The sequence below is a fragment of the Primulina tabacum genome, chromosome 5 (assembly GCF_025594145.1).
Source record: "Primulina tabacum isolate GXHZ01 chromosome 5, ASM2559414v2, whole genome shotgun sequence".
Taxonomy (NCBI): Eukaryota; Viridiplantae; Streptophyta; class Magnoliopsida; order Lamiales; family Gesneriaceae; genus Primulina; species Primulina tabacum.
The window spans coordinates 14,185,870-14,199,686 of NC_134554.1; the positions used below are offsets into that span (position 1 = coordinate 14,185,870).

The 13,817-nt window shown below is 39.3% G+C and overlaps 1 protein-coding gene across 1 annotated transcript; it reads left to right on the forward strand.

Moving 5' to 3' along the window:
- Positions 1–7,706: 7,706 nt before the first annotated feature.
- Positions 7,707–13,488, forward strand: LOC142546881 (beta-glucosidase 13-like). Its single transcript, XM_075654841.1, has 13 exons — positions 7,707–7,921; positions 8,119–8,188; positions 9,186–9,244; positions 9,926–10,001; positions 10,149–10,226; positions 10,333–10,420; positions 10,562–10,820; positions 11,723–11,838; positions 12,378–12,592; positions 12,703–12,734; positions 12,824–12,926; positions 13,110–13,212; positions 13,316–13,488. Exons 1-13 carry the CDS (start codon positions 7,754–7,756, stop codon positions 13,485–13,487), a joined length of 1,539 nt encoding a protein of 512 aa, XP_075510956.1. The 5' UTR covers positions 7,707–7,753; the 3' UTR covers position 13,488.
- The last annotated feature ends 329 nt before the right edge of the window (positions 13,489–13,817 follow it).

Below are 13,817 nucleotides of genomic sequence, written 5' to 3' on the forward strand. Positions count from 1 at the left end.
GGAATTTGATACCCCAGGGATGGACTCATTACTCCTGGCCCATCCCTAGCCCAAATGGAAGACAGTCCATCAAGAGCCCAGGTATTCTCTTATAAATACCAGGTTTGAGTGTTAATTCATTCAATTCATTATATCGTTTTCAGCAGCACCCTTAGCTGCTCCCCTCATATATCCTCAGTTTTTGACTTGAGTGTCGGAGGGGTTACGCCAGGACACCCTCCTGGCCCCCTCCTAACGATCTTATTTGTGATTTCAGGCTCAGGATAATTTCAGAACCCGCATCTGGACTAGTGACACTTGCTGGAATCGGACCCTAAATTTCCCGTGAGTATCACTTGGCGCCGTCTATGGGAACACTTGAGTTGAGACGTAGAGATGGTAGGCAAGAAAGGAAGTAGAAGAGTTACCTCGGCATCATCGCGTCCTCAGAGGGGACCCGAACAATCTCATGTTGAGACAAGACAAGAACAACCGCGTCTTGAGACGAGACAAGAACAATCTCGTCAAGAGACAAGAACCGAGCAGTCCCTTCACGAGACAAGGGTCGAGCAACCCCGTCCCAATGAGAATGTGGGAAACTTGATCCTGGAACAATTGGACCAATTTATCACCCGGACAGTGGATGAGGCCATGAAAAGGAATCAAGAGTCAATGTTTGCAGAAGAGCAGGCCGCTCGTCAGGAGCGAGAGGAGAATGTGAAGGGCAGTCAGAGCAGGGTGGAGGAGACGCGACCCCTCCCAAGTGAGGAGAATCCGGAGATGGAGGAGATGTGGAGGGAGATACGGATGTTGAGGCAGCAGTTGGGAAGCAGAGCACCGGCACCTAAGAGAGGAAGTCCCTTTTCACTAGCCATTTTAGAAGAAGGACTTTCTCCAAATTTTCGACAGTCGAATGTGAGAGAGTACGATGGACATACTGACCCCGAAGAACACTTGGGGAGATTTGAGAATGCGGCCCTATTACATCAATATTCAGATGGGGTCAGGTGCAGGGTGTTTCTGGGCACGTTGGTAAGGTCAGCCCAGCAATGGTTTAATACCCTGCAACCCAACTCCATACAGTCCTTTGAGGATTTCGCTACAGCTTTCTCGCACCGATTTGCCAGCAGCAAGAGGCACCAGAAGAATTATTTGAGCCTGTTTGTGATGAAACAACAAGAGGCTGAAACTTTGCGAGAATTTGTCCAGCGTTTCAACAACGCAGCGCTGGAGATACCAGCGGCCACTCCTGACATCATGATAAGTGCCTTTACCCAGGGACTTAGAGGATGAGAGTTCTTTAAATCATTAGTAAAGAAACCTCCATCAAGTTATGATGAGCTGTTATCTCGGGCGGAAAAATATGTAAATCTCGAAGATGCCCAGCGGCATAAGAGGATGGAGCAGCGACTTGGGGGAAGTAGAGTTGAGGGAGCGGAAAGAGAAAGTAGGAAGAGAGGCGCGGGCGAGAGAGAGGATGATAAGGCTAGGGACAAAAGACAATTCTCATCACATGTTCCTCTGAATAGGAGTCGTGACGAGGTGATGGAGGTGAGGGAGCCCGAGGAGAGGTGGGAAAAGTCGCGAAGGGCTAAGAGCAGTGCTAGGTTGCCTTCGCGGGATAGACGAGAAGGATCTGCATCCAGGAGTCGACCGAGGTCTCGCCCGTCCCCTAGCCGTGGTCAAGGCCCTCCATGGTTAAATCAGAGGGTCGGGGAGCAGAGAGATGAAGGTCTAGGTCAAGGTGTTCCTCAGGAACTCGTCGAACCGAGGAGAGGAATGAATGAGGATAACCACCCTACTAGAGGAATGATTCATATGATCTCGGGGGGTGTTACTAATGGAGACTCTGGGCGAGCTCGGAAGGCACATGGGAGAAGGTTGGAGAACTTTGAGATATCTAGGGGTGCAGACTTACCACAAGACTCCGTCATCAGTTTTGGGGTGGAAGACCTTCGAGGCGTTATGACTCCACATAACGATGCCTTGGTGGTAACGACCACAATTGTCAATTATGATGTGGCGAGGATATTTATTGATAATAGAAGCTCCGTGAACGTCTTGTTCAAGAGCACGTTGGATCAAATGAAGATGGAAGGATTTGAGTTTGAGCCGGTATCCACCTCGCTGTATGGATTGGCAGGACATCCCATCCCGCCGCTCGGTCAGATTGTCCTTCCTCTATCTTTGGGACATGTGCCTCTGCGGGTAACAAAAATGACAACATTTACTGTGGTGGACACCCCATCTGCTTACAATAGAATTCTGGGGCGACCAGCCCTAAAGGATTTCAGAGCTGTAGCGTCCACGTATCATCAGAAGTTGAAGTTTCCCGTAGGGAAGGAGGTTGGAGTTTTATGCGGGGATCAGAGGGTCGCGCGTCGATGTTATGAAGGGGCAGTGAGGGAGGAAGGGAAAAGAGCGCGTTTGGAGGTTAACATGATTAGGAAAGGAAGAACTGTGTAACTTTGTCCTATGGAGGTACAAGAGGAGCAGAGATAAAAGTTGGAGAATGCGTCGGGCAAGGGTCTAAAGAGGCTGAGGAACGCTTGCCACCTTAGAGAATATTAATCTTGACTTGAATTTTGCCGTATTTTGTTTCTGAATTTATCTTATGTTATCAGTTGAAAGTTAATAAAGCCAAGTTCTTATATTAAGTTCGTGGATGTTGTTGTATTGTGAGGATGAAATGAATTAAATTTTTCTGCTAAGGCATCGCCTAGCAAAGGAGCGGAGTGGAGGAGAAGAATTTTATTTTCCTGCTAAGGCATCGCCTAGCAGAGGAGCAGAGTCGGGGATGAGAAAAATTTTATTTTCCTGTTAAGGCATCGCCTAGCAGAGGAGTTAGGGGGTGAGGGTGGAGAATCTTTATTTTCCTGCTAAGGTATCACCTAGCAGAGGAGTTAGAGGGTGGAGGGGTTGAATTTTATTTTCCGGCTAAGGTATCACCTAGCGGAGGAGTAAGGGGGTGGAGGTGTTGAATTTTATTTTCCTGCTAAGGCGTCACCTAGCAGAGGAGTTAGAGGGTGGGGGCATTGAATTTTATTTTTCTGCTAAGGCATCGCCTAGCAGAGGAGTTAGAGGGTGGGCGCGTTGAATTTTATTTTCCTGCTATGGCGTCACCTAGCAGAGGAGTTAAGGGTGAGGGTGGAGAATCTTTATTTTCCTGCTAAGGTGTCGCCTAACAGAGGAGTTAGGGGGTGAGCGGAGTTGGGGATGAGGAGAATTTTTATTTTCCTGCTAAGGTGTCGCCTGGCAGAGGAGTTAGGGGGTGAGGGTGGAGAATCTTTATTTTCCTGCTAAGGCATCGCCTAGCAGAGGAGCAGAGTTGGGGATGAGGAGAATCTTTATTTTCCTGCTAAGGTGTCGCCTAGCAGAGGAGTTAGGGGGTGAGCGGAGTTGGGGATGAGGAGAATTTTTATTTTCATGATAAGGTGTCGCCTAGCAGAGGAGTTAGGGGGTGAGGGTGGAGAATCTTTATTTTCCTGCTAAGGCATCGCCTAGCAGAGGAGCAGAGTTGGGGATGAGGAGAATTTTTATTTTCCTGCTAAGGTGTCGCCTAGCAGAGAAGTTAGGGGGTGAGCGGAGTTGGGGATGAGGAGAATTTTTATTTTTCTGCTAAGGCGTCGCCTGACAGAGAAGTTAGAGGGTGAGGGTGGAGAATCTTTATTTTCCTGCTAAGGCATCGCCTAGCAGAGGAGCAGAGTTGGGGATGAAAAAAATTTTATTTTCCTGATAAGGCATCGCCTAGCGGAGGAGTTAGGGGGTGAGGGTGGAGAATCTTTATTTTCCTTCATGCTAAGGTATCACCTAGCAGAGGAGTTAGAGGGTGGGGGTGTTGAAGTTTTATTTTCGTGCTAAGGTATCACCTAGCAGAAGAGTTAGAGGGTGGAGGTGAGAGGGTGGGGGTGTTGAAGTTTTATTTTCCTGCTAAGGTATCACCTAGCAGAGGAGTTAGAAGGTGGAGGTGTTGAATTTTATTTTCCTGCTAAGGTATCACCTAGCAGAGGAGTTAGAGGGTGGGGGTGTTGAAGTTTTATTATCCTACTTGGGCTGAGCCTAGTAGAGGAGTCAGAGGGTGAGGAGGTTGAAGTTTGATTTTCCCTGCTAAGTCCCGGCTTAGAAGGGGAGTTACGAGATGATAAGGTGAGAGTTTTATTTTCCTGCTAAGGCATCACCTAGCAGATGAGTTAGAAGGTGAAGAGGTTGAAACTTTATTTTTCCTGCTAAGGACTGTTTTAACAGAGGAGTCAAGGGCGCGGGGAAGTGAAAATTATTTCCCTTCAAAAGCTTAGTAGAGGACCGTGAAGATGGGGGCGACGAGGGCATATTGTGTTAGAAAAATTTATTTCATTTGTCGTTAACGAACAATGTGTGCAGAGGGAGTGGGGCGAGCAGGCGTGAGGGCGAGCTGGTGTACTTGCGGGCGAGCAGGCGTGAGGGCGAGCTGGTGTACTTGCGGGCGAGCAGGCGTGAGGGCGAGCGCTCGTGGGCGTACGTGGACGAGCGTGCGTACGGGCGAGCATGCAGCAAGGCGAGAGGCGAGCTCGGGACGCTCGGGCGAGCACGGCGAGAGGCGAGCAGGGCGAGCGCCCGGGCGAGTGAGCGATGATGGGCGCTCGGGTGAGCGTGGCGAGGGGAGAGCTCGGGTGCTCAGGCGAGCATGGTGGAGGGCGAGCTTGGGACGCTCGGGCGAGCACGGCGAGAGGCGAGCAGGGGGCTTGGGCGAGCGTTCGCTGTCGAGGCGCGCGCAGGCGAGGCATGACTTGGTGAGGGCAGGGCAGCTTGGCGAGGGCGTGGGGCGAGGCGAGCAACCGAGCGGAGGAAGAGCATGGGCGAGCGTGGCGAGGGGCGAGCAGGCCGGGGTGGTGGCTCGGGTGAGGTGGGGTGGTGGTTTGGCGAGGCTCAGGCGGCGGCTCGAGCGAGGCGGTGGCCAAGGTGTGCACGACGGTGGTGGTTAGGTGATGATGAAGCGACGTTAGGGTTAACATACAGATGAGACTTAGACAGGAGAGAGCTGGTGAATTGCAGTGGAAATTCTGTGTGGGAGAAGTGAGAATGAAGTAAGGAGGTGACCGTTGCAGGGAGGAAGCCCAGACCAAATCTTTCCCCGCAGAGCAGAATTGCGACTTGATTTGTTTCCAAAGTTTTGGAGACTGACGAGCGGCAGGAAGAAAGTGCACAACTCACGCCCCGTAAACCGAGGACAATACAATTAATCGAACTTCGAACCTGCGATTCAGTTCGACTCGGGAGGGGGAGACTGGTGATACCCCAGGGATGGGCTCATTACTCCTGGCTCATCCCTAGCCCAAATGGAAGACAGGCCCATCAAGGGCCCAGGTATTCTCTTATAAATACCAGGTTTGAGTGTTAATTCATTCAATTCATTATATCGTTTTCAGCAGCACCTTTAGCTGCTCCCCCCATATATCCTCAGTCTTTGACTTGAGCGTCGGAGGGGCTACGCCAGGACACCCTCCTGGCCCTCTCCTAACGATCTTATTTGTGATTTCAAGCTCAGGATAATTTCAGAACCCGCGTCTGGACTAGTGACACTTGCTGGAATCGGACCCTAAATTTCCCTTGAGTATCAGAATTGATACTCTTTTCCTCTTACTAACGATAATATAAAAAAGCAACACACACCTTAGGCAGACATGAACAAATGAAAAGGATTTGCTGCATTCTCCATACTCCGTTTCTTTCCGATGTTTAACTCCTCGGGAAAGTTTGGAATTTTAAAACATTATGATGCTTAACAATCTCTCTATGGAGGTTTAAAAACTGTGGGGAATAGTGGTACTGGTACCAAGGTGATGTGGAAAAAGTTCGTGAAGGCATTGCATATACATTTTACAACTTCAAGTGGAGAAGTGATGGTTCTGAAAGATCCAGGCACCAGATTATCAAACGAGCTTCACATTGAGATGCGACTAAGTCATTCAGATAGGATAGGAAATAAATGGAGGGTGTTGCTTATAGTTCCAAAATAACAGGAGTAGATTATTACATTGTTCTTCCAAGTTCCATCAACACATCCTACAATCTGCGTATTATATTCGATACATCTAGTTTTCATTTCAATCCTTCACTTTTCTGATCTGATCCGAAACCAAATGAAACAACAGCAGTTCTCAATCACTTAAACGACGTTTTTTAAAACATCGAGATAAACAAAGTCCATGTTACAAAATTATGGGACATCCACCACACAGCATCAATAAATTGGAACATATTTGAAATAAAAAAGATCTAAATAATAATTCAAATAAACCACGTATTATCTCTAGCTAACTAGACAGAGATGTATGTTCTTCATTCTATAATATTTAATCCATCTTTCTTATTATTATTTTTATAATTAAAAGTCTTTGTCAATGCACTAAACCAAATAAAGACTATTTTACACGCGTTGTAATCGACATGGTTTTCCGTTACATTAATTGGTATAAGCCAGCCTGGATCATTGATTGGAGGTAATCCATGTGTACGCCTTTTATATAGAAATAATAAATGGGATGGTTGAGTCATTAACTACACATCTCGATAGAGATATGATTTATTATTCTCGACAAAAACGAGATATTTATTTATTTATGGAGAAAAAATCAGAGTAAAATCCATCGGACACATGAAGAGTTGACTGGCTATTTACTCCATTACCAAACTAGGTTTATTCTATGTCGATAACGCATCTTTTCATTTTTTAATATAATATATTCAGTTAATTGATCAATAAACTCTATTTTGAACTAGGAAACTATCTATTTTAACCTTTCCTTTGGACCTATCGACTACCGACGGGCATGGAATTGGAACTTAGTCGATACTCCCACCGAAAATCAGCCACGGGCATGGAATTGGAACTTACTCCATTAATATTTTAAAAAAAAAAACCTAAAAGAAATTAAAACAATCAGTCAGGGCATGCTTTCAGGTCGCTCAATCTGCGTCACCCTCATCTGTAATATCATTGAAAAATACTAGCTTGTGGTTGAGAAATTAGAGAGGGTACAGTACAGTCATGTCCTCCTCCCACATATATAAATAAATATCATTAATGAACCCAATGGAATTATTTGTCTCGAATTCAATCTACTAATAAAGAGTGTATAAAATCTCATTTATATAATTCGTGTGACTCGACTCCGTTGAGAGCCGGCGACGGAAGGGGCAAAGTTTTTAAGGTGCATGATGCTATAATTTTTTTTTCACTCATCATGATGTCATTTTTATGTCGTATTTTCCGTAACACCGACTCTCGACGGGAACAACAATATTAATTTTAATTTATAAACTCAAAAAGTATATCAACCTAATTAAAATGTTTTTCTATTGCTTGGTGTAATCTTTCTGAGTTTATAAACTGTTTTTTTATTAGTGAATGTTTTTTAAAAAATTGTTCTCCGAGTAAATTTTTCACAAGATAACGGATAAATATTTTTTGATCTTTTTTAAATAAAAAAACATGGTCAAAAGGATAATAAATCAAAAACAAAAAAATGAAGAAAAATAAAATTACAATTAATTATTTTTTATAAAACAATTGTCCAAACATCTTCTTAATTATTTTCTAACTATAAAAATGATATTATATAATAGTTGTTCAAACGAATATTTTAATGTTGTATATGGGACGTTTTTAATAAAATTATTGTTTTTATTTAAAAAAAAAAATTAACAACTCGGGTGCCACTCGAAAGGCTCTATTTATAGTGGCATGAACCGAGGAGCTTTGCCAGTTGCCACCTCTAAATATAGCTAGCTAGCAATGGCGAATTTGCGGTGCCCTGCAGGGACAATGCTAGCCCTTCTACTCTTTCTCATTTGCTCATCGGTCACTCCCACGGCACTTGGATACGAATACGAACTCTCGAATTTCAGCCGGAGCGGTTTCCCGCCTGGTTTTCTGTTCGGAGCTGCCTCCGCCGCCTACCAGGTACTTAGTATATATATACTATATATATATAGCCTAGCTATCCATTTTATTTTAAATGAGAGGTACAGATTTACAAAATCTCAAACTCTTGAAAATTGCACCAAATGAGAATGAGAGAAAACCCTAGTACTTTTGTTTTAAACAATATATTGGAATGCTACACGACTTTGGATAAATTAACTGTCTACGTATAATAGTATGAAGGTGCTGCATTTGAAGATGGGAAGGGACCGAGCATATGGGATAATTTCACCCACAGATATCCAGGTCTAATTTCTCAATGTTCACATTTTTATTTATTTAAAGAAATATTTCTTTAAATATATTTCTTTTTTTTTATATTATTTAATGGGTAAAATGTGTCGATCATGCCCTGAGCACGTCGTTGGGGATTTTACGTTCAACAAGTTCGCACAAAAACTTGCTTTGAGAATTTTTTCAGTACTTGAACTACAAAGTACTATTATACATGGGGTCTATTTTCAATAATGTACTTTTAGCCCTTTATTTTTTTTCGCACGAAAAAATGAATTTATGTAAAAGAAATCTAAAAAACATGTTCAGAAAATGTTAAGATTTTTGAATTTTAGTTTCAATTTTTTTAACAAGAGTATTTATTTAAAAAATGATTAGACATATTCACGCAACATGTTCAGACGAAGCCTAGTATATATATATACTGATGAAGGCATAATTTACTACAACTGACCTTACATAATATTTAATTTTGTTTGAAAATATATATATAGTTTACATTTGTTAATTAAAACTTTAATTTATGTGTGGCCCTTGAATTCAGACGTACAGATTCCACTTAATAAGGTCATAAATTACTTTTCAAAAGGAGAGTTGTACGTTTTAATTTCTGTCCAAGCCCTGTTGTCCATGGATAAGAAATAAATGCATCGGGAGGCATTGGCAATCTTCATAAATGTGACAGGAGGATAGGATAAAACATTATTATAAAGTTTTACATTTTTATTAAAACGAAATATACTTCTTGTAATTTTAATTTTCCCTCTACTTTCAGCAAGAAAAAGAATCCTTGAATAATCATATCTAAGATCCTTGCATGATTCGTAAATAGAATATTATTCTATAAATCGATTAAGAAACATTAATCGTGTGACTAATAATAATAAATTTACATATTTTATCTGATCTTTTATTTTATGTATATTTAATATTTTGAAAGGGCAATTTGTCTTATTTGTTCGTTAATATCCATGTTTCCATATGGAGTAACATTTTGACAAATTTACAGAAAAAATATTGGATAGGAGCAACGGAGATGTTGCCATGGATTTTTATCATCGATACAAGGTGATTTATTAATCTATCTATATATGTGCTGATCGTAAGGTGTCTTATCCTTACCATCTATATTTATTTATTTGTATTTTAAATTAATTATGTAATTAGAGACCTGATAAAAAAAATTAATCAATCACATCGTAAAATAAAAATAAAGGTATGCCATGAGAATTGGAATATATATATTTAAAAAGTCAGGTAGTTACTCACTATCAAATGACAAAAATTTGTGTGAGACAGTCTCACGAGTCGTATTTTGTGAGACGGATCTCTTATTTGGGTCATCCATGAAAAATATTATTTTTTTATGCTAAGATGATTACTTTTTATTGTGAATATCAGTAAGGTTGACTTGTATCAGAGATAAAGATTCGTGAGACCGTCTTACAAAAGACATATTCCTATCAAATTATATTAGTTTCTTTTTTCTTTTTTAATTAAAAAAAATTATATATATACTAGTTTCATGTGAACGCTATTCATCTCATTTATGCCGTCATATATTTTGCACTAATCTCCCGAAATCAATATATTAAATACCTAAAAGCTTTTCAATTCTGATGAAAACAACCTTTTGTTAAAATTTTAATCCATTTGAATTTCTGTAAATGATCGAAATATGTATGTGTTGTTACTTTAAATATCAGTGTAAAAATGTTGACTCTATTGATGGAATCTGTCTTTTAACAGGGTGATGTGAAAATAATGAAGTACCTGGGACTCGACGTATTTAGAATGTCCATTTCTTGGCCTCGAATACTACCTCGTAAGAATTATTACGTCATTTATTTGATTATTTTTTAAAAAAAAATTAAATGATTAAATCAAGAAACGAGGGAAATATTGCTTGAGGAGTTGGATAAAAAGGTAGAATTTCATTAAATCAAGTGTGGCTTTTATTATTATATGATAGGTGGGAGTTTGAGTGGAGGTGTGAACCAGAAAGGGATTGACCATTACAGGAATGTCTTCAAGGAGCTCATAGCAAATGGTACACTAAATTCATTTACAATCCCTTAAATTTACCAACATTTTTCCCTCTTTACTTTTATATTTATTATGATTACTATTGTTACGGGTGATTGATTAACGCGCAGGTGTAACTCCATTTGTGACACTATTTCATTGGGATCTGCCTCAAGAACTAGAAGATCAGTACAGGGGCTTTTTAAGTCCTCTAATCGTGTTAGTTAGCTTCTTGAATTCTTCATCATTCTTTATTTTTATTCAAGACATGCATGAATTTTGAATTAATTTTTTACAATTCAATAAAACGATCAATTGTTATTGAACCCCCACCCACATGATCATGTTATGTTGTGCCAGAAATGATTATAGAGATTATGTGGAACTTTGCTTCAAGGAGTTTGGTGATCTAGTAAAGTATTGGCTCACAGTAAACGAGCCATTTTCTTTCACGGACGGCGGTTATGACGGCGGATTCATCGGACACCTTGCCCCGTATCGGTGCTCCCCATGGGCGAATTGCCCACAAGGAAATTCAGCAACAGAACCTTATATAGTAGGACATCATCTTCTCCTCTGTCATGCAGAAGCTGTCAAAGTTTACAAGGAGAAATTCCAGGTTATAATACTGTTGATTTATTTGAAAGATTTGTTGTTTTCCAATAATATGCTAAATTATTTGCGCACGAGTAAAATTCACTCTTTCATACGTCGGCAATTGTGCAATTAATTCCAGCAGACAAATTTGACAAAAGAAAATATGGTTGGCTGAATAAAAACGTGGGTTTGATTAATAATTCATAGTTCACACGGACAAGGAGCTCTATAAAAAAAATAGAGCTCTCCTCATTCTGAAATCATCCATTCTTCTAGTTTTCTCTCATCTTATGAGCATTTGAGTGCTTAGTTCTATAATATTTGTGAGGTGTTTTGTTCTCCTGTATCAAGAGAGAGTGTGTTCTCTTTGGAAACACAGTGAGTGAGTTGTACACCACAAATATTATAGTGGAATTCTTTTCATCTTGTCCGTGGTTTTTACCCTAATAATTTTTAGGGGTTTTCCACGTAAATTTCGGTGTTCAGTTTATTTTTATTTTCGGGTTTTATTATCTCATATTCCGTACGTGGGACCAACATCATAAACCTATTTTTTTAGATCTATGGGCTCTTGTGAGACGATATCATGTATCTTTATTCGTCAGACGGATCAACTCTGTCCATATTTAAAATAAAAAAATAATATTTTTGACATAAAAAGTAATACTTTTTCATGGGTGACACTAAAAAAATATCTGTTTTACAAAATTGACTTGTAAGACAAAAAATAATATTTTTTATGAAGGCCATAAATATAATATTCGTCTTACAAAATTGAATCGTGAGACCGTCTTACAGAAGTTTTTGTGTAAAATTAAATATTATTTTGTGATGGATTATGCTCGTCAAGTCTTTATTGTACATGCTAAATAATTGGTGGTTATTTGCAATGTTTATTCAAAATCTGTAATAGTATTGTGACAGGCAACTCAAAAAGGTGAAATAGGGATAGCCTTGGTGACTCATTGGTTCACCTCTTATTCAAAAAGCATTGCCGATGTTCGCGCAGCCAAACGAGTAACTGATTTCATCTTCGGATGGTGAGTGATAAAAAAAATTTAATCTTTAGTTATGCTGAAATTGCAAGAGTAGGTCGACGGTCTCACGAATCTTTATTTGTGAGACAGGTCAACCCTATTGATATTCACAATAAAAAGTAATACTATTAGCATAAAAATTAATATTTTTTCCTGGATGATCCAAATAAGAGATCTGTCTCACAAAATACGACTCGTGAGACCGTCTCATACAAGTTTTTGTCAATTTGTAAAACGGTCAACCACACAGAAAACTTATGATAATAATAAAACTTAATTTCATTGTTCGCTAACTAAATCATTATATATAATCGATATATTTATGTAGTATGAAATGGAGCAGAAGGTTTCATTCCGAATATCGACGGGAAGTTGGATAACAAAAGTTCCAGAATAAAGCATTTACAAGTATTTGAAGAAATGTAAACGAGCGTATGTTTGAACTTTGAAGGGTTTCGATCGAATCCATAAAAGAATAGCTAGATGAATAATAGTCTGAAATATATTTCAACACTCTGTATCACCATGAAATCTTACTGCAGGTTTACTGATCCTGTGGTTCATGGAGATTATCCAAAAGTGATGAGATCCATATTGGGTAATCGATTACCCAATTTCACAGATGAACAAAGAAAATATCTTAAAGGATCCTTTGATTTTCTGGGAATAAACTATTATACTGGGAATTATGCATCTTATTCTCCTTCCAATGCCATCAATGTTAGCAGCAACACAGATTACATGGCTAAACTTACAAGTACGTATACATACATACATATATATAAATACATATATATATATTTAAATTAATTGGTTATATGATATATAAGTTTTGTTTTTTTATCTTCTTAATTAATTCTTTTTCAGCTTCAAAAAATGGAGTGCCCATCGGTCAGCCGGTAGGTTATCATCAAGAATACGAATTCCCCATCTTTTTTGTAAATAAATACAATTTGTTGATTATATAATGTAAATTTATAAATTTCAGACTGGAGTGGGTTCCTTCTTCGTGTACCCAGAAGGACTACGTAAGCTTCTTGTCTACGTGAAGGATAACTACAACAATCCAACAATTTATATTACAGAAAACGGTGGGTTTTTATGTTTTGTTATTCATGTAATTTCTATTACCATATGTGTCCGCTCCGTGCACAACAAACCCATATAACAACTAATTCGTATCAGTTGTCGGGACATTTGCATCACAATATGTATGTATACATACATGTAAGATGTTTAATTTTCTAATCCTTTTGATGTTATGTTTTAATCAGGGATTGGTGACCAGGACAAGGGTACCATAGAAGAGAGCGTAACAGACCCACAGCGAATTGATTTCTACAATCGTCATCTTAAGGCTGTTCAAGAAGCCATCGGGTAAGCAAACTACTTTTTTTAAAAAAAAAAAATTTATTTTAGTAAACACTAAAATAATATTATATAATCACCATTAATTAATTGATTAATATTGTGATTGCAGAGAAGGCGTGAAAGTGAAGGGTTTCTTGGCATGGTCATTCATGGATTGTTACGAGTGGAATTCTGGTTACACCATGAAATTTGGTATTTGTCACGTGGACTTCCAAAATAATCTCACCAGAACCGTAAAAAATTCTGGAATCTGGTTCAAGAATTCCCTCCAAAATAAATAAAGGGGGGTGTATTCAATCTAAACTTTTAATGACTTTTATGGAATTTTAAAATCTAGAGGTATTCAATCTAAACTTTTAATGACTCTATATATGTTTAGTGGTATTCAACATGGATTTTGGTAGAGTTTTAAAAAGTCATGTGGTATTCAAACTTGACTTTTTAAAACTCTCCAAAAGTCAAGAGGTATCCAAAAAATCCATAGATTTTCAAGGATTCTTATTTTATTATTCATGTACAAATCTTAAAGCCTTATGTACAATTGCAGAAAATTTAAAATATTCTTCCACCTATACCAAAGATTTTGATGGACTTTCTTTTTTGAAAAATAC